This window comes from Hemibagrus wyckioides, linkage group LG23 (assembly GCF_019097595.1).
Source record: "Hemibagrus wyckioides isolate EC202008001 linkage group LG23, SWU_Hwy_1.0, whole genome shotgun sequence".
Classification (NCBI taxonomy): Eukaryota; Metazoa; Chordata; class Actinopteri; order Siluriformes; family Bagridae; genus Hemibagrus; species Hemibagrus wyckioides.
The window spans coordinates 8,725,627-8,752,044 of NC_080732.1; the positions used below are offsets into that span (position 1 = coordinate 8,725,627).

The 26,418-nt window shown below is 37.8% G+C and overlaps 1 protein-coding gene across 3 annotated transcripts in view; it reads right to left on the bottom strand.

Annotated features, from left to right (window-relative positions):
- Positions 1-26,418, bottom strand: part of bcl2a (BCL2 apoptosis regulator a) — a 130,324-nt gene that overhangs the window by 59,156 nt on the left and 44,750 nt on the right. The window contains exon 2 of one of the 3 annotated variants that reach the window (XM_058376147.1): positions 20,545-24,666. The exons of 1 other annotated variant lie outside the window; for it this stretch is intronic. In XM_058376147.1, coding sequence (XP_058232130.1) covers positions 24,532-24,666 — 135 coding nt within the window. In that variant the 3' untranslated portion in view covers positions 20,545-24,531. Of the gene's footprint in view, positions 1-20,544; positions 24,667-26,418 lie in introns of those variants that run through there. One more of the 3 variants, XR_009203293.1, reaches the window with a different exon arrangement.

Genomic DNA, 26,418 nt, shown 5'->3' on the forward strand with positions numbered 1-26,418 from the left:
ATTTTGGTCTTGCTTTCCTGGGATGGTCTTCATGTGAGCCAGTTTCATCATGGTGCTTGATGGGTTTTGTAAATGCACTTGACAATACTGTTCTTGCAAGAACTATTCCAGAACACCTGACCTTCGTGTCTTAAAATAACAACTGACTGTTTTTTGTTGTCATTACATATGGATTACTTAAGTCCATGTGTGTTATTTCATAGTTTTGAAATCTCCAGTATTGTTCTAGAATGTAGAAAATAAATCCCTAAACAAAAAACATTGAATTAAAAGGGGTGTCCAGGTATTGTATATATAAATATATAAATATATCTATCTATCTATAATGTGTATGTATATATATATATATATATATATATATATATATATATATATATATATATATATATATATATATATATATATATGATTTCCTTTCCCCTTTACTGTGCAACAATAAAAACAGTTTTTCTATTTTGAATTTGAAAATAATAACATTAATGAACACTACACAGACTCTGTGAGCTGCTTTGTACAGTAAATCCCAGTCATTATGCCACATTCACTTGCTGCCATCCTCCTACATTTGCTGTGTTGTTGCTTTCAGAAGACTTCTAAAGGAACAGATGCTATGAAATAAAGGATAAAACCTGGTCACATTTAAAGACATTGCAGAACAGTCCACCATCAAAAGCATCTCTCTGTTTTGGGGATTTGGCTAGAAAATCTTCAGGTATTGACTCTCAGGGTGTTTTTCACAAGCCGGAGCCAGCAAAGAAGATTGGCTCAAGCACTTGTGACATTTCAGGAGCTGCCATTAGCCCAGGAACATGCTCCACCATCCAGACATTTTAATTCCTCCTGTATTCTGTAGAATGTCTGCCTGAAAAAGTTCAGCTTCTGAGGTAGAAGTGGTTCTGCTGTCAGCCATGCCCCAAAGGATGACATCCATCAAAGGCTTTTGTGTGACATTTATTACATTTATAACATTATCAAAAGGGCATCCGACAGAGGTCCCTGGTGAAGACGACTTTATAATCGCTCTTATATCCTGCTCTATTCTGATGGGTCTAGGATTATTGCACCAGCTAAAAATTGCTGTGGCCTCATATTGCCTGACCCCAATAGGAACGAAAGCCAGGCAGTGGCACAGGAAAGGAGATGAGAAAACTATCAAGTGGAATAAAGGTTGGCCTATGTAGGACAGCCAGGGATACTCTTTTTTTCCAGGCATTTACATTGCAGATATATAAATCTAAATCTAAATCATGTTCAAGTGTATAAGATTCTAAGGCTTGTCTGACAGAGCATTTGCTTATTTAAAGGTTTCTTTCCTTTTTCTAATTTCTACACATTAACAAGAATTTCTGGAGATCTTCCTGTGTTCAGTTTCTAGTGCAGAGCCAGCATATTTACGCTGCTTGGCATTAATGTCTGTTTATACAACCTTTAGCACAGACAACTGATCCCCACAGTGCCTAAATCACATTCCTAACATCCCTGAATAAACCGATGAAATGTATGAATATTGTTTTCCCTCATACTTTATATTAAACAGATAAAAGTGGCTTCACTGAAGAGTTGGATGAAAGAGAAGAAATAATAAGCATGTAAGTGTTCCTGATAACTATATTACAGTGCTTTCTATTACACTGAGAAGCAGTATTTGAAATTCAGCATCTACCTCAGGTTTATTATGTACACCTGTTCTCCATCAATCACCTCCTTTTGGCCATATTAATATTCCCTTTCTGTCACTGGTAATGCCAGTCATTGTTAAACACTATGTTAGACACATGTGCAATCTGATTAGCAAAGAATAACAAGTACACATCTATAGACTCCTTGTTGTTTTCCTCCACCACTACAAAGACATGTGCAGTAGGCTGATTGGTATCCCTAGATTGTCCACAGTGTATTAATGGGTGTGTAAATGTGTGTTTTGTGCCCTGCATGGGTTGGCACCCTATCCAGGGTGGCTTGAGCCCTGAGTCCACTGAGATAAGTTCCAGGTTCCCGGTGACCCTGTGTCATCGATACAGAAAATTGATGGATGTATGAACAAATAAATAAATAAATAAATAATAGAAGTGTTAATTGGACTAAACCTGTGTTCAAACAGAGACTAGACCTGTGTACATTGATGGTTTTCTAAGTAAAGTTCAGTAACAGAGCTCAGTGATAGTAAGTAGTTCCTTTTGTTTTGTTTACATTTCATTTAACTGGCATTCTGATCCAGAAAGATTTACAAAATTGTGCAGTCATTTGCAGGGCAGAGATACAAAGCACAAAGCAGTAATAGAAAGCAACTTATGCATCTGGAAAGGCTGGAAAGGAAAGGCTGAAAGGCAAGAGACACATCCTAATTTCCACAATAAATGAAAAACAAGTTGCTTGTAAATAATGTTGGCGCTATGATAAATTTCCACTCAGATTTTTTTATGTGGAGTATGATGGAGTGTATTTTATAGCTAAAGTGGTGTCTGACTGCAGAAAGTTTAAGAACCCCTGGTCTAGGTTCACTATTTCAACCATTTTTGTGCACAGCAATATTAACCCTATAGTGTATATATAAAGGAAAAGAATAGCATTTAAACTAACTTAAAAATCAAGATGTAATACAAAAGCCAATAAATTCAATGCAAATGCAGAGATGTTCTTGTAGATAATGTCTGAAGAAAAAGATTTTCAGAAAGGACTTGAGATTTAACCATTGAGCACAGATAGCATTAAAGAAGCAAGCATGTTTATACGACATAGATGGGCATGACAAACAACCATGAAGAAGAAGAAGAAGAAGAAGAAGAAGAAGTAGAAGAAGAAGTAGAAGAAGAACTGAAGACATGAAGACATTGGTGTGCAGGTGTGCAGTTTTCAGCAAGGATGCATAGATAATGTTGTGAAACCTTTTAACATCTGGAATGCCAAGACCAGAGATTCTTGTTGTAACAGGAAAGCATGGAGTGACCTTAGTAAGAAGTCACATGAGAGAACTTCAGGAGATCATGATCCAGTGGGTGGCAATATTCTGAGCAATCTGTGGAGAAGAAATGCTACATGAAGAAAGATCAACAAGAAGAGAGTCTAGATATACCTAGGTCTTTAAAGTTATGCAGATTCTGTAATGGATGCATACCTGTGTTATGAAAAAGAAAACTGCCTGTTCTGGTGGTTCATTTGATGTAATCTGAGAAGTTAGTTCTACCAGCTAAGACAACACCAAGACTCCTCCTCTTCCTGCATGTACCTGCTGGACTATGTGGGTGTATATGGTGACTGAGAGGTACACTGTCAGTAGTTATATCATTAGAGTCCAGGAGGAGATATCAGCAAGGCAGTCCAAGGACTGAAGTACAATTACTAAGTCCAGTGAGTTAGCATAAACAGAGAACAACAGTGGACCCAACATTGATCTCAAGAAGGACCCAAGAAAAGCTATAAAGTAAATTATTTGCTCCTGTTGTCCAGAAAATTGTTCCACATGTGTGAATTTCCTGTCACCTTATTAAAATGGGTAAAAAACAAAGAATTTGTAACATCAACACCAGCCAAATTGAAAAAAACATGGCAAAAGATTAAAATGTCAGAATTTCACTGGTTTTGGTTGTCAAGTTGTTAGGGTTTCAAGAATCAAGCTAAATTTTTAGAAGCTAAACATAACAACAAGCTATGTCCTAAGAGCAAATGGAGCACATGAACTTCACCAAGCGTCACGGGGACTACAAGGGAAAGAGTTTGCACACCATCTGCTTGTTTGGTAAAAAAAAAAAAGGAAACTACTAACAAGAAAAAGTCCCCAAATTCTCAGTAAAATTAGTTTGTGAATCAGTGATGCTTTGAGGTTGTTTTAGGGTTGTGATTCAGAGGTTTCTTGTGAAGATGAGTTCTGCTAAGAATCATGATACTTGTCAGGAACAGCTGGACAGTTCCCTGCCAGGCCCAGAGAGGGCGCTGGCAGGTGAACCTTGGAAGCCTGCTTCTTTGTGTGTCTTTTGTTATGCCCTTCCTATTGTTCCTATCCTGATTGTCACCTGTATCCCATTAGCCCTAATGTCTACCCCTATAAATAGGGATCCTTGTGTTTGTGTCCTTGTCCATGATTGTTATCTGTACCGTGGTTTCTGTTGGGGTTTTGTTTGCTAGGGTCCATGTCCAAGCTAAGGTCTAGGTTTTGCTTTTGTTTTGTTTAGTTAACCACGCCATGTCTTGTTACGTTTGTTTCCCTATGTCGCGTCTTAAATGTAATAAAAGCAGTGCTTTGCTGAATCCTGCGCATGGGTCTCATTACACCGTGTGCTGGCGTGCGCACACGCACCACGGGTGTCTGGGGTCGAGCCCCGCATAGGGCGGGGGTCCCAGACGTTACAATACTTTTAGCCTAAAAACTGGTTACTTCTACCATGATGCTTAGACTGATCTTTCAACACAAATAAACATTCATCTAAATGCAATAAACATGAAAATTTATGCAGGAATACAAAAGGTGTTTTGCCATGAATATCGCATTCTCCAGAGCTGAATTGGTCTGAAACGGAGAAGGTAGTGGATGCATACAGTGTTACTCTCATTGTAACCTCTAGACTTGAAAAACTCCAACCCCTCCAGTGTGACTTGGATGGAATGAACTCATCAGTAATAGCCATCTTAAATGATATACCGATGTTTTATACAACAGTTAGTTCTGATCCACTTATTTGATTGGTTGAATGGCTTTCAAAAGTGCCCGTATTTCCTATAACGACACTGAGACAATTCATTGTGTGACTTGTTTCAAAAGATCAGACCAACCATTTACCTTAAAGCACTTATTACACTCCACACTGCACCACTTTCTCTCCAATCCTCCAGCACTGCTCCACTGGTCTAACCATATCTCAGGGTACAAGGAAGGCATGCATGAAGAATCTTCTCTGTTCTGGCACCTACAGTATATGGTACAATGAACTTCCCCTAGTTGTGTGCTTTTCTTGCTGTATTACCTGCCAGCAGAGCTGATAGTATTTTTAGACCATGGCCTAGTAAACCAGTATTAATGTATTCATTGATAGACTTCAAAAGCACTTCTGTAGGTCACTCTGGTTAAGGGTGTCTGCCAATTGACATGAATGTAAATGTAAAATTTGTCACTCAACTTGTCTATTTCCTAGTTCAAAACAGTTACTACAGTAGTGTTATCTACATCATCAACAATTATGGCAAGGGATATTCTTCAGGAATTGAACTTAAACATGAAAGCTCATCAGACAATGATGAAAGGATGAAGGGACACCAATTTTACCAGTAGCACCATTAACCGAAATGTACAAGCTACATAGCTAGCCGACATGTCGTAAAGAGATTTGGTTTTTCAGGATTTATTTCTGCTATCTCAGAGAAAATAAACAGAACATTTATCTATATTGTGTCCAAAATGTCAGTTACTTGATATTAATTTCATGTTTTTAGAACCTTTGCATAAAAGCAATATTGGGCTCACATTTGTGTGGTTATTATGTACAACAATCATGCCTACGGCTGAATCACAGCCATACCAATATTCGGTATAACTGCACTCTTGCTTGTGTAATATTGCTACAATATAATCCAAAGGATATGGAAAAGGAGGATTGCATGTTTTCAAGTGGCATGATTTTTGCCTCGCACCTCCTCTCAAATACTCCTGACTATTGCCTTATTAACATTCATACCCTTTTGTATGACATCTGGCTTTAAATTGACTTACTGTTCCTGCAGATTGGTGTTTAGAGGTCATTTCTCACCTGTGCCTCTGAAATTAGCCTCTGCCTCATTTCCCAGGTATGCCAATTCTCATTTCCTGTCCTTTATTTTATTTTATTTTTTTATTTGGCACTCAAGGTTATTCCTTTTTGCAATGTCATTTAGCTATCTCACCACGTTAACCTGTCAACCCATTTACATTTAGAATTTGCTTTTGTCTGTTTTTATATTCAGGCTTTTCAATTAATTTTCTATGCTGGGAATTGCTGATGTTAAGATTTATTGTCCAGTTGCATTAATTAATCAAATGAGATATTGACTTCTCACAAAGTCCTTCTACCAAAATCTGTTCTACATTGAGGCCATCCTGTCAATGCTCCTAGCCAGTTATTTAGACTCGTTCTAATCCAGGCTCCTATCTACTTAAATCACGAGAGGGTCATACGTATATCAGAAGCAGATCAACAAGATGAACACAAATATGAAAAGGCTGTTAAAATAGCATGTGTAAGTTATATTCAATAACCTTTGAAAAAAATACGTTTTGGGGGGTTACTGCATGTGCACATTGGTTATTCTTTTACTGGAGAGTCAGAAAATTAAAAATGACATAAGCAGTGAAAAATAATACAAAATGATTTACATGTCTGAAGCAGTCTTACTTGAAACTTGGAATTGAAGATGTGAGCACCATTTCCCTTATACTGTGAAGTATTAAAAAACAACAGTAGAGAAGAGAAGAGAAGAGAAGAGAAGAGAAGAGAAGAGAAGAGAAGAGAAGAGAAGAGAAGAGAAGAGAAGAGAAGAGAAGAGAAAAGATCTGCTGCATCATCTAATATGTACAAACAAATACTACAAAATATGCATGATGTACAGCATCAAATATATTGTGACAAACAAGAAAATGTTCTTGGCTGTGATGACATCCATTGGTGTGTAATAACTTCTCAAAGACGTTAAAATACTACTCTGGTTCCCTCTAGTGGTTCAGCTTGTTATTACAAGTGATGATGAAAGGGTGCTTTCACATATACTCATTCACTGACTTTCAGTAAGTGATTTATCCTGATCAGTAGATCTGGAGTCGATCCCTGGAACACTGGTTGTAAGGTGGGAATACACCCTGGATTGGAGGTGTATGGTGTGAACAATACACACAGAACTCATAACTCATATACAGTCTCCAGACTCCTTGAACAGTCCAAATCGATGGCCAGGATTTGGAAAAGATCATCCAATTTGAATACCTTTGGTCCCTGGTCTCATCAGATGGCAACACTGTTCAGTGTCAATGCAAGCGTGGTTTAAATGACAACAATCCATTATTGTATTGTGTGATAAGAAGATGCCTGAACACCTCAGGGCAAAGATATATAAGACTGTTGTGCATCCAGTGGCCCTCTGCAAAGCAGAGTGCTGGCCAGCAACCAAGAAGCATGAACAGATCCTCAATTTTGTGGAGATGAAGATGCTCAGGTGGATGGCCTGACCCGGTTCGATCGTGTGGTGAATAAAGATGTTAAATAATAAAGAAGATGAGAAAAGATTGAGGAGAAAATGAGGGAGGTATGCCTTCAGTGGTATGGCCACATAATGTGCAGCGAGGAGACCTCTGTGGTGAGACCAGCACTCCGTTTCGACCCAGGAGGTCAGCAACCATGCGGAAGATTGAAAAAGCGGCAGATGGACAACATCTAAGCAGCTGAGCAGTAGACCCCGCTAGCTCCGAAAAATGCTAGGAAAGAGAGTGATAGCGAGTTCTTTTGCCATAAAGCAAGCATGAAGCAAACTGGGACAAATTTGCTTTCAAGTGGATCACAAAAGGAACCACAAATGAGCTATGCTGAGACCTCTAGAGGTGGAGGTAGAGGTATTTGCAGGCTAGAGGGCCCTGACTTCATTTGTTTGTCATATATGTACAAAGTATTGCTCAGTCATTAATCTGAGATGACCTGGAATGCTTAAATGGATCAAGTGTGGAAAACAGCCTGTTCGGGAGATATAATGTATACATTGATAATGGTTAAAAGAATAATAGCTGATTATATCTAAACATTAAAGAATTATTAGAAATGAAAAAATACAAACTACATCTTCAACCTGATATTACATCTATTTTCCTTATAAAACCTTCTCCATTTTCTCCTGGCTGCTCAGCCACGTGCACATCAAACTATGTCCTTGACAGGGTCATGCTTCAGTCTCTTTCTCTTCCTGTGTATAAATGCTAAATATGCAGTTGTGCTCCAGCAGCTGAATCTCAATCACTACTGAATTTCTCATGCATCCAACAGCACCTTAGGATTGGGAGCGTGACCATCACTGGCTGCCTAAGTGTGATGGATGAATCTGGACCAAAGCCTTGTCACATGCCTGCTGCACTTAACCGATGTACTGAATATATATAGACAAAGTCCTGATGATTTCAGTTTACAAGGACCATAAGCACCTCATCCTGGGACTTGTTACAATGGCAGCTGTCAAAGGGTGGGATATATCTGGCAGCAATTCAACCATTTAATTCTCGAAGTTGATATGCTGGAAGCAGGAAAAATGTGCAAGCATAAGGATCTGACTGACTTTGACAAGGGCCATGTTGTGGTGGCTAGATGACGGTCAGAGAATCTCCAAAACAGCAGACCTTCCGTGATCTTTTTGATCTTGTCAAAAGAAATCAACAAAAATGAGTATTTCACCTGAGGAAAAAGTTAGGACACTCTATGCACTAATAGCTAGTTTTCCTCCATTGCCTGAAATAACCTCAATGAGATGTTTCTTGTAGCCATCCACCAGTTTCTGACATCAACGGGAAGAAAGAATTCAGAAGCAGAATTCTTTCAGCTTTGTGATGTTTGGGGGGTTTCTTGCATACACAGTCTGTTTCAAATCACCCCACAGGATCTCAATAGGATTTAGATCTGGACTTTGACTTGGCCATTTCAGAATTCTCGATTTTTTACTTTTCAGTCAGTCCTTGGTGAACTTACTGATATGTTTTGGGTCATTGTCATGTTGCAAGGTTCAGTTCCATTTTAGCTTAAATTTTCAAGCACCTCAAGCACCTTCTGATACAATGTAGAGTTCATAATGGATTCTATGATGGTGAGCTGGCCAGGTCCTGCGGCAGCAAGAATCCCTAAACCATAATACTTCCACCTCCATGTTTCACAGTTGGTATGAGGTTCATTTGCTGAAATGCTGTATTTGGTTTACGCCAAACATGTCCTGTTATGGTGTCCAAATAATTCAGTTTTAGACTCATCTGTCCAAATGATTTTCTGGACAATGGAATGACAGATTACAAATTCTTTTGAGATCTTTTTATATTCCTTTACCAGACTCATAACCATCAACAATCTTCTTTCTGAAGGCCTCAGAGAGCTCTTTGGATCTCACTATGGTGATACCTCTCACTTCAACAACTAGGAGCAGTTCAAGCTAAATGTCTGAGGTTTAAATAAGGCAAGCCTCCTTCAAAATGCTCTGTAACAATATTCTAATAATTTGCACCTGATGTGATATACCTGTAGGTAATTTTATCCATTTTAAGTACAAATAAATTTGGGGTTTTCTTACTTTTTCTTCACAAGAAATTGGATTTTTTAAAATGTACGTTTTACATACAGATCATTAAAAAATTGGTTTTATTTCTTTAGTTATATTACTTGAATCTTTCAGTATTGTTAAAATGAAAAAAAAAAAACCACAGGCTTTCATGGGGTGTCCTAATACAGTATATATTATATAAACCACAAGGCTCTCCATCTTCAAAACATGCTAGAAAACTTAAGTTACAGCTTTACCACTTTTGTAAAGCACTGACACTTGAGACTCCTTCCAAAAATTTTACAAACAGTATAGGTCTCCTCACAGAAATATTCACCATATCAAGATTTATGAACTTTATTTATTGATTTGGTTTAACTGCTAATAAACCATGTTGTTAGATAGATCAACATAATACCAAGGTTGAATGAAATTCTTTTACCGTTCCTTTGTTTAAAGTAAGCAAGAAGAAACTAAATCAGCTACAGAGATGAGATCTAAACCTTAACACAAGCAACATAACATAAAAGTATGAATTTTCAGTTGGACAGTATTAAATAAAATATTCAGTTTTAGATTATCTCCACTAGGGGGTAGTCAAAGCACATCTGTAGGCTGCAGAATGCACTGATGCACTCTATGCTATTTAAATATTGACTTTTCCGAAATTAACTTATTTTATAAATAAATAAATTAATTAATTAATTAATTGATTGATTAAAAAAAACTTGACGGAAAAGCATCTGAAAAATGTTTCATTTGTTTGTTAACATTTAGGTGTAAACTATCTTTAACTTTAATTATCAAAATTACAAAATATAGGAATATTTTTGATTTGTAAAAAATGTGTGCAGTCTAGGGCTGTTGTAAAATGCAGATGATTCCAGTGATGAAAGAGTGTAATTACATTAGAGGCTAAAGAAGTACTTATATTGTAGTAATATAAATGGATAAATTCCAGTTTCAAGTGGATTATATATTTTCCTAAAAAGCTTAATGATGGAAGATGAATTACAATTAGTCAAAAAAAAAATCATAAAAAATGCTGTAAGGTTCTGAGCGACTTTGATAAGTAAAAATATCATGATGGCTAGACAACTGGGTCATACCTTCACCAAAACAGAAGGTCTTGTGGGGTGTATCCAGTATGCAGTGGTTGCTTAGTATGCATATCAAAAGAAGGGGCAGACAAGGCTCAGTGATGCAGATGGGTAAAGAAAGCGAGCCAATCTGCTCTGATCCCAAAGAAGAGCTATTGCATCACAAATTGCTGAAAAGTTTCATGCTGCCCATGACAGAAAGATGTCAGTATACACATTGCATTGCAGCTTGCTGTGTATGGGACTGTGTAGATGCAGACCAGTCAGACTGTGCCCATGCTGACTCAGTGTGATGCTTTGAGCAATGGGGCTGCATGGGGTTACAAAAGGGCAACCTGTTTTGGCGAAACTATTGGGAACTACACAGGTGGTTTTAATGTTATATTGAAGCCATGTCATCACCTTCGCTGTGTTCCTCAAACCAGTCCTGAACATTTTTTCAGTGTGGCAGGGAGCATCATCCTGCTGAAAGAGACCACTTCCATTATGCAATACAGTTGCCATGAAGGTGTGTACTTGGTCAGCACCAATGTTTATATAGTGGTACGTGTCAAAAGCACTGAAGGATCATTGATGCACATGGGGAGAGAAAACTAGCTGACTCTTCACTTGCTGCCTAGTAAATCCCATCCCCTGTAACATTTGGTGGTTTTCATTATATACCATGTATATAAAAAGTTTTCCCTAAAATATTTCTGATTGCTTTTCACTTCGATTTTGTGTATTATAATTGCACATTGACAGTGAAAGACATTCTGACATTATTTATCTTGGTTTCACAGAACTCTGCCATTCATAACATCATAACATTGATTGTGTAGACTTAGTATATCCATTGTATATAATGAGATTCAGCAAATGTATAGGAATCACAAAATGAATTGTCTCAGTCTTTATTACTAAATAATCTATCGATTTGTCTGATATACCTTTACCTATTAAAGTGAAATGTATAATGTACTTTGCATCATATTGGTGGTTGTTCTTCAGCTGCTCCCTGATTGGGGTTACCACAGCAGGTCATATAATCTGCATATTTGATTTTTGGCACCGGTTTTATGTCGGATGCACATAAGATGAGCACAACTTAACCAGTCTTGGGCCTGGCACTGAAAGCGATAAACCCTAAATGGCTGGGTCAGTTCCCTGCCTGGAAATCAATCCCCTGCCATGGCAGTGAGAGCGTGGGATCCTGTTGCTGGACCACCAGGAAACCTTTTGCCATATATAGTAATCATAGCAAATACTCTTTTTAAAATAACTTCCTTTATAGTTTCCTAAAATAATTTATATTCTATTATTGGCTTTGAAGAAGGGGGTATTGTGGTCAAAAACAACTCTTAGAATCAGTGCAGGGCTATTCAATTATCAGCCTAGATTTTGGCCTTTCCTACTGACCTTTTCCCACTGTGGGAAATTAATCACTGTTATACCTATTTATCATGCAACAGCTCTGTTAACAGTAGGTGTAGGTCCTTCAAAAATGTGTTCAAAATGCTTAAATGGCTACATTAGTAACAGGAAAGTTGCACATTCTTTATGTTCTTGACTTTGGTAATATACTGATCTAATTTATAATATCTAGAGGGTTTTGATATTGTTGTTTTGCACTCAGTTAAACCTTCAAATGTGACAATGGAAGTGTGAGAATTTTTTACAAGTTTTTACAATATTGATAATGTTTATTGCTGTACAATATTTATTTATTGTGTGTTAGGGATTACATTACCCATGACGAACTGAACTGAAGAAGAGTTATATCTAGGTTATATGCCAGGAGAGTTTCCTGGTATATGGTTTTCCTCACACCTCATGACATATCATACAGCCCAAACTTTCCCATCATCCTAATGTGACTTTAATTAACACCACCACTAGAGTGTACTCGGAGGCACATTTACAATGGAAATTCACTTGTTCTCTGCCCAATGTGTCAGAAATGAACAGTTCCTGCTCTGGGAGTCAGTATCTGCATCTGCAGCAGCAGCAGTTTGTTGTGGTTTTTTTTGCACTGGTTGCCTTTGTAAACATTTTCATTCCCCCTGCATTCCCTCTTTTTTTCCCTCCCTGCAGACCCTGGCATCATCTTCTGGCTCCTTGCTCATGTTGAGCACATTCGTTCCCAGCATGCCGCTGTGCACTGACAGCGCTGTCATTGTCTCAGCAGTCCCCCAAGCACCCTGCACACTTCAAGAAGAAATGTGTCTGTTGGTGACCTATTAAAACTAGCAGATGGCCAGGCCTAGGCTCTCTGTGTCAAAATGGAAGAGCCCAAGTAAGAGAGATCTACATATTTTTACTCTAGCCGTGAAGAAAAAGTGTCTTTGTCATCCATGCATAAATTCTCTCACTATTGTATCCTGATAGCTTCTGTGCACAAAGAGGATATTGTGGTGCTGTGGATGGAGCCTGGATCTCTTACCCAGAGTGTGCAAAGTTATTTTTTTATTTTGTCTCTATAAAAACTATACAGAGTCACCTCCACTCGACTGGTATCCTGGCTAAATCTGGGTTTAAAAAAAAAAGTATGGGGTATGAAAAACGCATAAAAATTAACAAAATGTTGTAATTTAGCTTAATCTCACACTCAGAACATGACAGAAATGAAATATTTATTCTTATTTCCGGAAAAAAAAAATTAGTTGCTGTTCTCTAAGGATTTCCCTAATTAAGTCAATCCCCTATCATACGACAGCTACCAACCAGGGAGGATGAGGGCTATGATGTGCTTCCTACAAGTTACATTAAGCCAAACACATTTTTCCAAGCTGCTACTCAGGCTTCATTACAGGGCGGGGTAACACATGCTATGCAAATGATTGGCTTGTGTAGCTTTTGATTGACAGGGGACAGAGAGTGTGATATTCCTCCCACTAGTAAGCATGGCCAATTTTGTTCTCTTGGACTCTCCATGGAAAGTTGTGAAGTTGTTAGGATTCGACTTGTGATCTGAGGATTATAAAAGTCAAAATATTTTTCTGTATTTTTATATATAATATAAATATAATACAATAAATATAATATATATATATATTAAGTATTACTATTCTGTTATGAACAATTTTGAACTGAAGTCATTTTTTTTTTTTACATTTTACTTGGCGCTGTGGCCAAACGCCCTTCACTATTCATCAGCATGATGAGGATTATAAAATACGAAAAAGCAAGACAAAAGAGAGTTAACCGTCATTAATCAAGCATGGGTATAAAAATAGTTACGTACTTTATGGCATTTACAACAACTGGGGCTGTAATGAACCTGCCTGGGAGAGAAGTGTGTCTTGCCCCCATGCAGCATGAGGCGGCTACTGAGGCATGCATTTCTCCAAGGATCACAGTTGAAGAGTTACAGAATATGGTGGCATTTTGGGTTCACCAAGTTTCCATGCCAACAACCTATTTGGAAGGCATGCCAGACTTCAAGCTATGTGTCTGGAGTTTATATGATGTAACTGGAAGTTTAAACTGGAACTGGGTTCTGTGGTCAGATGAAACAAAAATAGAGCAAATAGTTTTATTAACAAACTCGTAGAATGCATGTAGCATAAAGAGATGGTTGATTTTATAGACAAGTAGCACGTAATCCATACTGTTAAGTATGGTGGAGGATCTGTGGTGATTGCTCTCCACAAACCCTGGAAATTACTATGAATGGCATTATGAAATCCATGAGTACCAGGAGATTTTAAATGAAAATATGTTTGCCTGTGCTGAGGCACTACAGTGGACTGGTCAATGCAAAGCATACATTCAAATCCACACTAACATATTTCAGTGAAGGCAAAATCGTGTTTTTTGACAAGGCCATTCCAGTCCCCTGAACTAAACCTCACTGAAAACCTGTGGAAAAGCTGATAAGAATGATCTGGAAATATTCTGAAAAGAGGAAAAGAAATGTAGATATTACTTTGCATTCTTCAATCTCATTAGGCATTATAGGAAAAAACTCAAAACAAAGCACATCTGAACAAAGTGCTTCATGCACATTGTTATCTTACTATTTTTTTAAGATGTCATTTCATAAATAAATTTACTTTGATTACATATTTTTATAATCTTTTCTACCAAACAATCCCCTGGATTGTGCCAACAAATCCAAAAATGGAATAGATACTCATGTACCCTTTATTTAATCAAATAAATAATACAGTATTCTTCTCTAACAAATGATCCCATAGAGCAGTTTTGTTCATCACCTTTCCTACTCTTTATACTAAAAAGTCTATATCTTTTATTTTATTGCTTTATTATACCATTTTATTTAACTGATTCACATAAAACACTTGCTTTCTAAAATCCCACAGTTTGCACACCAGTCCACTTTGGATTTGAGACTTGAGACTTTCTCTTTTTACAATCTTCAGCTGTCTAAAGCGGAACACGGTCTATTTTTGTGCATTCTGAGATGATTTTCTGCTCAGCACAGCTGTTACGAGTGATTATTTGAGTTATGGTAGCCTTCCTGTCAGCTGAAACCTGTCTGGCCATTCTCCTCTGACTCTCACCAGCAAAGCATTTCCACCCACAGAACTGCCGCTCAGTGGAGGGTTGTTTTTTATTATTGTTTTTCACACCGTTCTATGTAAACTCTAGAGACTGGCTGTGCATGAAAATCCCAGCAGATCAACAGTTTCTGAAATAGTCAGAGCAGCCAGTCTGGCACTAACAACCTTGCCAAGTCACTAAGATCAGATTTATACTCAAGAATTGGCTATTTTCTTATAGTATTTCCTTTTTTTTAAAGAATTTTTTTTTTTTAATGCAGTTATTAATTAATTATAGCAAAAAAAAATGGGCATAATGCTGTATAAAGTCAGGTACACATCCCTCCCACTAAAGAAACAAAAAGTAGCATGTTGTCCAGTCCACTCAGATCACATTCACACAGTCTGTGTGTAAAGTTCTGGTGCACAAAAATCAAACAGAAATTCTGTTTGAAAAGCGAGCTTTCAAGTTCAGAGCTTCAGGCTGAACCACAGGCCCTGAAGCCCCAGAGCCTAAGGATGAGAATGCATGAGCTGAGTCTTAGGGGTCTGGCAGAACATAAACTCACAGGGGAGGTAGCAGGGAGGTGTTAATAATAAACGGACCGCTACCCATCTTGCCTTGTTTTTTTTTTTACATTGCTTACACATAAACATAGTCTCTGCCAAGTGTATAATTACACTGTGAAAAAGTTAAGAGAGTGATGATATGCTGTGATGAGAGTGTATAGTGATAAGGAAAGGGTTAACATAGCATTAACGTTGCATTAACATTGCACCATGCTGGTACAGATCTATAGTTAATGGCACTTCAGTGGAAATATGCTAGGAGATTTTTAAAGCAAGGCCAACTTTTTAAAGTACAAACATACAACATAAAATAAAAATATGAATGCAGTGGGTTTAGCTGTATGAGTAAGTAGAAGATGATCAGGCGGTGGAATAACCTGCAGGAATGGCTCAAACGCACTGAAGCTAGGCCACTAGGACAATCAGGAGCCAAAAATATGTGTTGTGGTTGGTTGTTATTTTTATTAAATTAAGTAGAAATGTTGTATTTAAGAACTCCATGTCTGAGTCAGACAGATGCTCACAAGGGACTAACCAAGTATTTCCCATGATAGAGGTGTCCCAAAAGTCCCTTTTAGGAATGCCCCAATCAGGTGAAGCACCACTGACCTCTAACTGAGGCTCTAACACTACAAAAATTATATTTTTATCTCAGTGGGGAATTTTGTTGGTGGTGGTATTGGTGATGTTGGCTGTGGTGTGAATGTTTGAATTTCTTTTGTTTTTTAGTTTGTTTTGTTTTGTTTTTTTCTCTAGCTTGGGTGTAATATTCAGTTTGGATCTAAGCTCTTGCCACAGTTGTTATGTTGGTTAACACCACTGATGTTTTGTTTGTTACCTATGATTTAAAGAACCTGTCAAGAATGTCGGGTACTTTCAAAGGAAGCTCTATATTTATCGGTGTGTTGATTTCCTGGAATGATCTCATCGATGATTAGAAGCTAAGTTTAGGAACTGGTTCCTGAAAAGTGTCAGGTTTTGGCAGATTGTTTCAAGTCATCACTTCTCTGAAAGTTCCATTCACTGCCCACTTTATTAAGACACCATCCACTGTCCAGTTAAATATCTCTATGCTCTATTTTCATTTTTATTTGATTTGATTTTGATCTTACAGATATGATTTTATCAATATCCTACAAACGTAACATTTAAGCTGTGCTCAGATGTAATACATCTAATTTATTTAGTACTTACAGTATATCGTTTCATTTTGTTCTTTACTTACACACAGTGATGTCATCTAAAACAATTTTATGCAACAAATTCTTGTATTTGTTGACCACTAGAGGCCCCAAGTGGTTACTTAAAGCCTGGACAAATGGACTGCTTTCAAAACAGTTGTTTAGAAACTTCATAAAGCTTTGTTTTGCTATCATTAGTATACCTTTTATATAAAATTTGTGCCTTTCAGACCCTGTAAATGACACTTAAAGTTGGCTGATTCCTCTCTGTCTCTATTTTAAATGAACCTCGTGTCATCTTTTTCGTTCACGGGCCACAAAAGTAGGCTGCTGTTATTGATACACAGGTGAATACATTACACGTATTACCTGCTTGTTCTCTCAGGCTGCTCATTTTTTCTGAAGGTAGTCAAGTTTCCAAGACAAACATGAACGTGTACTGCATGCTCTTTCAAATTCTCTATCCTTAGAGTCATGATGACAGATTATATTTTGCTGAAATAACCAAAACTAATAACTGTGTGACCAGGTGGGATCGGCTAATTTTTCTGCATGAGCAAGAGGGATTACTCAGGTACTTTGGGAGTAAAAAAATGGTTTTCTTTCTTTCTTTCTTTCTTTTTTTGTTTGTTTATTTTTAAAATCTTCATCCGCCCCTCATGCCATGATTTCACCTCTACCATGTAGGAAGTCACCTGTCTTTATAACTTTTTATCTTGCTATACAACACTTTTTAAAGTAACTCAAGGGTGAGACAGGGTACAGTTTAGCAGCCTAGGATTAAATATCTTGGTCAAGGACCCAATATGATAACCTTAGGAATACCAGCCCAGAGATTTATCCACTTGACATTGCCTGTGATTAGTGCCATTAGTCTGTTGCTCATTAGACACAACTGTTATTAAATAGGCAACCAGAACCTTAAATGTCAAAACTGTTTGTCAAAAAAAAAAGTCAAAACTTTTGTATCCATTTTTTGTATAGTCTGAAACATACACATTATACATTATAAAACAATGATGCTCTTTACTCTGTCCTTGGAACAAGCCTGAAAATATAACACTGACTAAAATTCTTTTTCACCCAAGCTGTAAATAATGTAAATGTATCTTCAAAGGTACAATATTGGTTTATGTGAAATTACTTTGTGTACCTTAACGTCCAGTGGTACCACCCCAGTGACAAGGTGTACTCTGAAAGGTACAGTTTATTACTGGGTTTTGTGGTTGTTGTTTTTCACCACAGGGAATAAGCCACTACTGCTTTCAGCACGACCATTCCCATGGGCACTGTGAAGCAAAAGGAAACGTCATTTATTGAAAATATATTATGGCAGTTTCCTACAATCTAATGTCGGCATGGACGTTGTTTAAACACTTGTTATTAGAATGATTCCAAATTGATCTAGTGAGTTTAATCATCACAGAATAGTCTTAGTTTCAGTCTTCCTTTTTTTCTGTAGAGCTACTTAATTTAAAAGTAAGGGTAAATTTGTAAATGTTGTAAGCTTTGCAATATCAATCAAGTTCGCAACCGGATTCCAAAGCCTTTATATATGACTATGACTATGATTTACATTCTGTACTTGAACAAAACTCAATTCCAAATGTACAAATGTTAATAGATCAAAGTCAAGTAAGTGGTGATACAGCTGGATGAATAAATGATCCATAAGAAACTTTTAAATGACTCCTTTGTAAACAAGAATATCCATCCATCTTCTGTACTGTATATCCCACAGGGTCACAGTGAATCAGAAGTCTATCCCGGGGACCTCAGGACATAATCAAACAATTACTTTGAACAATTTAGTGATGCCTACAATCCACATCTTTAGGCAAGGAATGGAAACCAGAGGAAAACTTCCCCTAGATATCTGAACAGCTGAGTCACTGTCTGTCTACAAATGATGGGTGAAGACCCGCATCTATTTCTGAAACACTTTAACTAGAGCTTATTTTTTCCCCCTGCTTGTTTTTAGGCTAATGGTGTCCTTAGTCTGTGACCTAGTGAACCAGTTTTGAAGTATTCATTGAGACTTCTAAGCACTTTTGTATGTTGCTCTGGATAAAGGTGTCTGCCAAATGCCATAAATGTAAATGTACCGTAAATGAAAATGCACCTATGAAATGAAAACGTAAATGAAAAAGAACCTATCCCCAAAACAAAGGAAGAACAAACTCCGAATTCCATGCACCCAAAGTGAGGAATTGAACCGTTAACCATAGAGGTGCAAAGCAATTCTATAACCCAATATCCATTCTTCACATCCTTGGAAACAAGAGCTATGACAGGAGGAAGAAGAATAGAGAAGAATCTCAACTAATGGATAAGGTAAATGACATATAGTGGTACTGATTTTCATTCTAATATATTGTCATTTCCATAGTAACAATTTACACCTACTTGTAGGGAAGCTGCTAAACGGATTAAAGGTTATGTCTATGACTTGTTTACGAGATGCTTGTTACAGAGACGCTTGTCTAGCATTTTTGGAAGAAGTGTGCAGAGCCACTGTTTAACAGTCAGAGTCTTTCACATGGAGAATTTGTATTTTGCAATTTCACTAAAACTTCACAACCTGCTTTTTTTTACTTTATTAACTTCAAAATTGAGAAAAATAAATTTTATAGACAGTTTATAGCTGTTATATACATGAGTGATAACAGGAATATTTGGGGACATGTTCAGGGACATTTCACAACATTAAGTGAGTTAAAATTGAAACGTAACAAAAAATCTGTATGGCAAATTACTGTGGTGTAAAAGGAATAAAACACTTTGGGGCATGCTGTTAAAGGAAAATAATGAATTCTGAGACTAGCCGCATCACACTACCTCATCATTGGCTGTTTTTATTTATTTATTTTTATTTTTTTGTATAACAGCACACCATGACATGTTTTATTCTTTTCATGTGCAGTGTTTGTGAAAACCTTGGTCTTCATGAACAGGCATGTTTTCTGGACTGAACTGGTGCATAACCCTGATTACCAAATACAGGTAGTAAATAAATAATTTGTAATAGGTTTAGACATTTGAGCGATTTCCTTTTGGATATTGTACAATATTGGATTACGGATGAAAATTGGCCCCAAATGAGATTACGAGTATAAATATATCGTTCCTTTTTAATCAAGCATTGGTAGCTTGTTATTTGGAAAATTGTCTCTGTATCTCTCAAATTTGTCTGTTCTGTTATCATATTCATGTATGGAAACTTCATGCTTAAAAATCTACCCTCAGTTGTGCACACTTACCAAGCAGTGCACGCAGGCAGCCATGTAGACAGCCATAAAAATTCTCCGTCTTCCAAGCATTTCAAATATTTCATGTGCTGAGAGGATAGCATTTTGCACACAGAACTCTAGACCTGAGCTAAATTAGGCTTTCCATTCCCGTGGGCTAAACTCTCCATGCTCAACTTTTTCATTTCTTTTCTCTAAAGAGGATGTTGCGAATCGGCTGTGGGGCTTCGAATGCAGGAGGAGGTTAATCTGGTGTAATGTCTAATGATGGAGATTTCCAGAGGGAACACTGTGTGCTGTTTGAGCCCTGCAGCTAAAGACACCACCCCAGTTGTCCTAACTGACATGAAGAAATGAATGTTTAGAGAGTGAGCATCAGCACGGGCATTACTGTGACCATCTACCTCATTTCCAGCAGGTCCGGAGGTAATGTTAGGCTTGGGGAATGTTTTTAGATGGAGTCTGACAAGCTGTGGGACTCCTGCTGCATCACTTATGACACAGTGATGGAAACTACTGAGAACTACTGAGATTATTCTCAGTAGGCTACAGAACACACACAGGATCCTCACTCTAGGGCTCTGTGGTGTTTCTGATGTGTTGACTAAAGTAAGTAACACACATTTTCTTATTCACACTCCATCACAGTCTTGCAATGAACTTAAACGGAATAAACAGCAAAGTGTTATTTAACGCCAGGAACCGCTTTCTCTAGAGATGATGTCTCAATCCAATCTTTATTTTCTTTATATGCAGTATGGAAGCATGTGACACACTATGGCAGAGGGAGTGCTATGGTTTATGATTCAGTGATTCAGTGACAGCTCGCAGATGGTAAGGCAAGTTTTTTCTTTTAATTAGGACACATCATTGTTAGCTTATGATAGGAAGAAGTAGACAAAAATAGTATGGGCACATCGGGACATGATATGAGGATAAATTAAAAACAAAATACAACAACAAAAAAGCTTGAACAGTGGTTTATGTAGGCTACATTTTGAAAGCAGGACAAATAATGACTGCTATAAGAGGATACAGTAACTATGATCCTCTGGGTATCATCTTTTAACATAAAAAATACCTTGGATGTTTTGTTCAGGTTCAAAGGTTTCGGTATAATTTAGTGCTACCATGTGAAATGAAAGGTAAAAAAAAATAATAATAAGAGAAACAATAAAATTACAAAACAGAAAAGCAAAAGAAGGTTGGCTCTTTCATTGTGGCATGTTTTGGAAATGGTTCTATGATATTAGCTGCCTGAACAGACGAAAAAAAGTGCATTAACCTTTTTTTTTTTCCACAATTCTATATAATGTAGGATTGGGGCTTATTTTTCAGAAAAACAAGACATTGTAGAAACGCATATAAAATCACAGAGCTGAAAGCAACTCTAAAAATGCTGCAACCAAAATAAAAATAAAAAGAAATCACAATCACACATAATGTAAATAACAGGATCAAATACCAACTGGCATTGCCATAAAGACAGAAATTACGTCAGATCAGTTCACACAGAGGAAAAGCTTTTCACCTTTACGCAGTTAAACACTCCCTCCCACTTTGATAATTAAATCGATGAAAAACCCAGAGAGATGTTTTCATGCTTTATCATTGAACATATACATTAATGATGCATAGTGGTACAAGGAGACACATATACAGTAAAGATATGACATTCAAATTCATCATAATTAAGCGATCTTGTGCCATTTCAGTGTTGTCCCAATTAAGAAGTCAGAAAACATCCCAATTCCCATTTTGGATTTGAAATTTCTTGGTAATGGGAAAACAAATTATAAAATATAATATATACATATATTAAATAACAAAAATGTGTTAACCCAGGACCAGGTAGCTCATTTAAAAAACTCTCCCTTGTCAACTATAAGAATTATGTTGTAATAAATCGCACCAATTAACTTTCTCACTGTCTCCTGAAAGCTTGTGGCAGTATGATCAATTTTTCTTGACATTACTTTATTATATTATAATTGCTCCTGGAGTCAGAGGAGACAAAATCCTGTGTCAGATTCTGTTTTAGAAAGCGCCGATCATGGAAATATCAAGTGTACCCAACACCTTACTAATGCCGAATTATAACAGTCAACTTGAGTTACAATTGAGATTGTTGCCATTTGTGTACATTTTACCTAAGATTTTTTTGGGGTAAGATTTGGGGTAAGCTTTTTTTTAATACACTACTCAACGTATCTTTTACACTACTGAACTGTTATCTACTGAATGTTTCTGTTAGGTAATCCAGGCCTTGACCTCATTCGTCAAACTCAACAAATGACAATTCCTCCTGATCCGGAGTTTTTATACGATCACACAAAGGCTGTGTGAGTCTTTACACCCTTCCTGCTGAGTGATGCTTACAGAGTGGGGAGATTTCACTACAGCCCCCCCCCACCAGTGGCAGTTTTTGCTGTATCGTAAAGCAGCATCGCATGGTGTCTAAATAACAAGGATGTTACATTGCTGAGAGCTACACATCTTATTAGCAGCTATTAAAATACATGATGTTACAGTGCGAGCCTTCAACTCTCTCCCGTAAGATACTCATAAGAGACACGATCAACATGATGCTTTCGCATTCATAGCAGAAGTTCAACATTGCATTATGTCCGCGTTTTTGTACCTTTACAAACATGAAACATGAGTTCCGCCATTAAATTCGATTGACTCTTCGGTGACATGCATTCTGGAGACAAAACTCCATCACTTCGGCCTTTACGTATTAAAATAAATGGTTACACCACTTAGATGAGATTAAATGACAGTAAAACATTAACAAGTAAACATATCATCTTACTATACCATGATTGTCAAAGATTCCACCGCTAGGGAAAAAACCATAGCTCCCAAGCTGAATATGACAAACAGAGGTCTCAATGCCCTACAAATCCGCTGCAAAGAGAGCACTGAGATATCTGATACCGCTTAGGTTCTGTTCAGGATGAAAGCAGCAGCAGAAACACACAAGTTCAGGTTGTCTGGTTTCAAGCGAACTCCTTCAGCACAGGAGCATTCAGGGATCCAACACTACTAAGGTGGTTCTTCAGTGGCGCAATAGTAATTCAGCAGTCATGGTTGTGTATTTGTCGACTTGAAGGTCCAGAAGGTTGATGGTTCAAACTCAAGGTCAGGCTTTGTGGGGTCATTAGTCCAACACTGGGTAACCTCACCTTGTCCAGGGGTGCCACAAAATGCCTGACTTTGTAATAATGTGAAAATAAAATGGACAAAATAAAATATAGAGCTGATAGTTATAGTTATTTATTATTATTATTATTATTTTTCACTTTCTTCTATGTCTTTCTGGAGCTTCTATTCCCTGGATGCCCGTTGTGCCAGGCTGAATGAAGTCTCTGCTGCCAGCTGGAGTCCCTCCGCTGTACCTCACCTAAACCCTTCCCCATCCCCCTAACCCCCTCCCTGCCACACCTGGCTGACCCCAGCTGCCCTGCTTTATCTCTGGTTGCTGTAATGGGCCGAGAGATACCCACCTTTTCTGTGGCTAAGCTCTAAGCTCTCTCTCAACACATTCTACTTATAATCACACACACACACACACAATCACAAACACACACACACACACTTACATCTCTTTAATAGGGTCCTGCTGCCTTTCTGGTACTACACCTTCAATAACCTATATGTTTTCAGCCTTTCCTCTCCTTTTTTTTTTTTTTTTTTTTATAAAAAGGACACAAAATAAAAGCAGAGTGACACCAGATGAGATGAGAAAGGTTAAATGTCTCTAGAGTCACACCACACACAGAGACACATATTATACATTCAGGTGTGGTATACCTCAGAACACAACGTTTTTAAGCTGTTGAAAGCAAGTGAAGTGAATGCTTAGCGGTTAACCGGCAAGGACAAAACTCAGAGATTCGCCCGCCAATCAAACAGACGAGCATGCCTAATGAGGGATGAGCAGCATCTGCTGCTTTTGAGAGGTATGCTGAGAAACATTTGAGAAGGAGAAAGACAGATAAAAAAAAAAAAAAAAGAAAGAAAGAAAGAAAGAAAGAAAGAAAGAAAGAAAGAAAGAAAAAATAACACCCAGAAATGTGCTACATAATGTGGTGCTTTTCTTTTCCATGCTGAAAAGGCCATCATGCAAAAAAGTAGCTTGCCACTATGCATGCAGACAGTGGAGCATTCATAGCTGTCTCTTGTTTCGTTCTCTTTTTTTTCTTCTTTCCAACTCCTACATTATACATACATCATTCCATGCTACACACAAGGTAATAAAAACATAATAAGTGAACCTCTGGATTTGCAGGTTCATAGAAGTTCAAATGTAAGTAATGTTTGCAATAAAAAGAATTTATTGTCATTTGTGTGTGCTTATGTGGTCCATGAATTTTGGAGTTGTATGGTTGCTGTGTGTGTGTGTGTGTGTGTGTGTGTGTGTGTGTGTGTGTAAATATGTTTTTGTATCTAGATCTAACATGGCAGTGATAGTTTTAGTAAATGTGTTAGAGCAACTTTTTTTTTTTGTTTTGTTTTGTTTGTTTTTTTTTTTTGTTTTTTTTTGTTTTTGTTTTCATTGCATTTCTCCTACTCCAGTTTCAAGAACAGCTCCATAACATGGATGGAACAGCAGGGCAGTGCTATGCTGATAAACCAAGTGCCTTCATAAGCCAGGGGAGTGAAAAAGATGAGGAAGGACAGGTGTCAATGATCCAGGTGATCACTTCTGAGAAAAAAGGGCACCGATGGTGACTCCTGCCGCTCCCAGTGCTGCCAGGCCAAAGACTGTCTTTAAATAGGGCCAGGGGTGGAATATGGATGCTCTCTGATGACTGTAGAGCTCCACGAAGGCATCCTGGAAGACAGAGAAGGAAAAATGAAAAGCGGTCGAAACAGTGTTTAAAGTGCAAGTCCTTCCAAAAACCTTTCCAGTTCCTATGACAGCATAGAATTGTAGGAAAGTAATGATTTCTATATATAAGCCAAGTGTCCAGTATTATCCAGAAGAGGATGGGTTCCCTTTTAAAACTTGTTATTTTAGTGAGTTTTTCTTGCTGCTATCAGCTCAGGCATGTTTATTAGAAATCTGCATCTACATCCGGATTCCTGTGAAGCTGCTTTGTGACAATGTCTATTGTTTTACAGAGCGCATTATTTTCAAATAAAATGAAATGAAATGTAATTAACACTGAGTCACATCCTATTCTCCAGCATTTACTATAGATAACAATGGCATGACGATCCTGTACGGGACTTAATGATCTTAATTTTATAAACTCCACACTTTATGTCTGCGCAGGAAACCAGTCCAACAACCATACAATGAGAGAAGAATGAAAACAGATAAAGACTTCTTGAATGTGTCATATGCAATAAATTTACCAGGATTTAAACAGAACAAATGTCGTGCATGCCATATATTGTGATTACTATTTGATTTATTTTTTTTTTACTGCTATGCTTTTTCACAATGGGGGAGACACAATTTGAGTTAAAGAATATGTGTTCTTATTCCATAGTCTGTCCAGTGTCTCCTCCCTCCTACCCACAGTGCATCTGTTGCTTCCCTGTCCTATAGCATTTCAGACAGCAGGCTTGAAAAGCCACAAGGTAAAAGCCAGCACATTGCCGCCAAAACCCACAGCGTGTGTTGCTCTACAGGCTGCTGTCGCTCGCCACCCAAAATATCACCACTTATCTGAGCGTTTGGCACAAGGAAATAGCCGAGTTCATCGTCCCTTCCTGCTCGATGAACCATTTATAAGGAAATAATGAGCTCTTTTCCCCAGAGAGGTGACTGAGAATTAATAGTGGGACAACCCCTATTAAACACCATTCGCAGAAATAAAATAAATTATGCTTGGTCTGAGACAAAATGGCACGATTGCAGCGATATATTATCATAGATTTAGAGGATATAGAGGACATGGCTCCCAGCAGTGAAGATGAGCTCAAGAGCCTCATTGACATTCTCTTTGTTAGGGTAAATGTGCAGACAGTATTTTTTTTTTTAATAATTGGTCCACGTATATATTGAGATGCCTGCAATATATGCAGATCATTTGTGAGATAGTATCTCTAGTGTCAGATATAAACTGCTCAGTAATAAGTCATCCATGCATGGATAGTGGCAAAATAAACGAGTTTGTTTATGCAAATGTGGAAGAAGATTATTAACTGCTTATGCATATATATGCATGTCTGTTTATGCATGAGCATGTGTTCATCCCCTCCTGTGAGAGCCCAGTGCATTATAACGCATGCTGCCTCAATACGAAAAGCAGAGGTTTTATGAGAGCTGTCACCAGAGCATCCTCCTCCCGCCGGCCTCTAGGTGGCACACTGAGGTGCCGCCCTGTGCGCTACTGTTTTATTTGGATGTAAAAGTGTCTCATGGGCACTGGAATGGCCCATGGGGAGAGAAAGAGAAAGCTCAGAAGAGAAAGAAACAAAGCAGACATGGGGTGAGAGAGACAGAGAGAGCAAGAGAGAACAGAGATAGCAAAGGATCAAGAAGAGTCAAGATGGAGGGAGACAGAGAACAGCGAAGGAAGGGGAAGAGACGAAACGAAGCGGAGTGAGAACAAGACAAAGTGACAGACAGAAA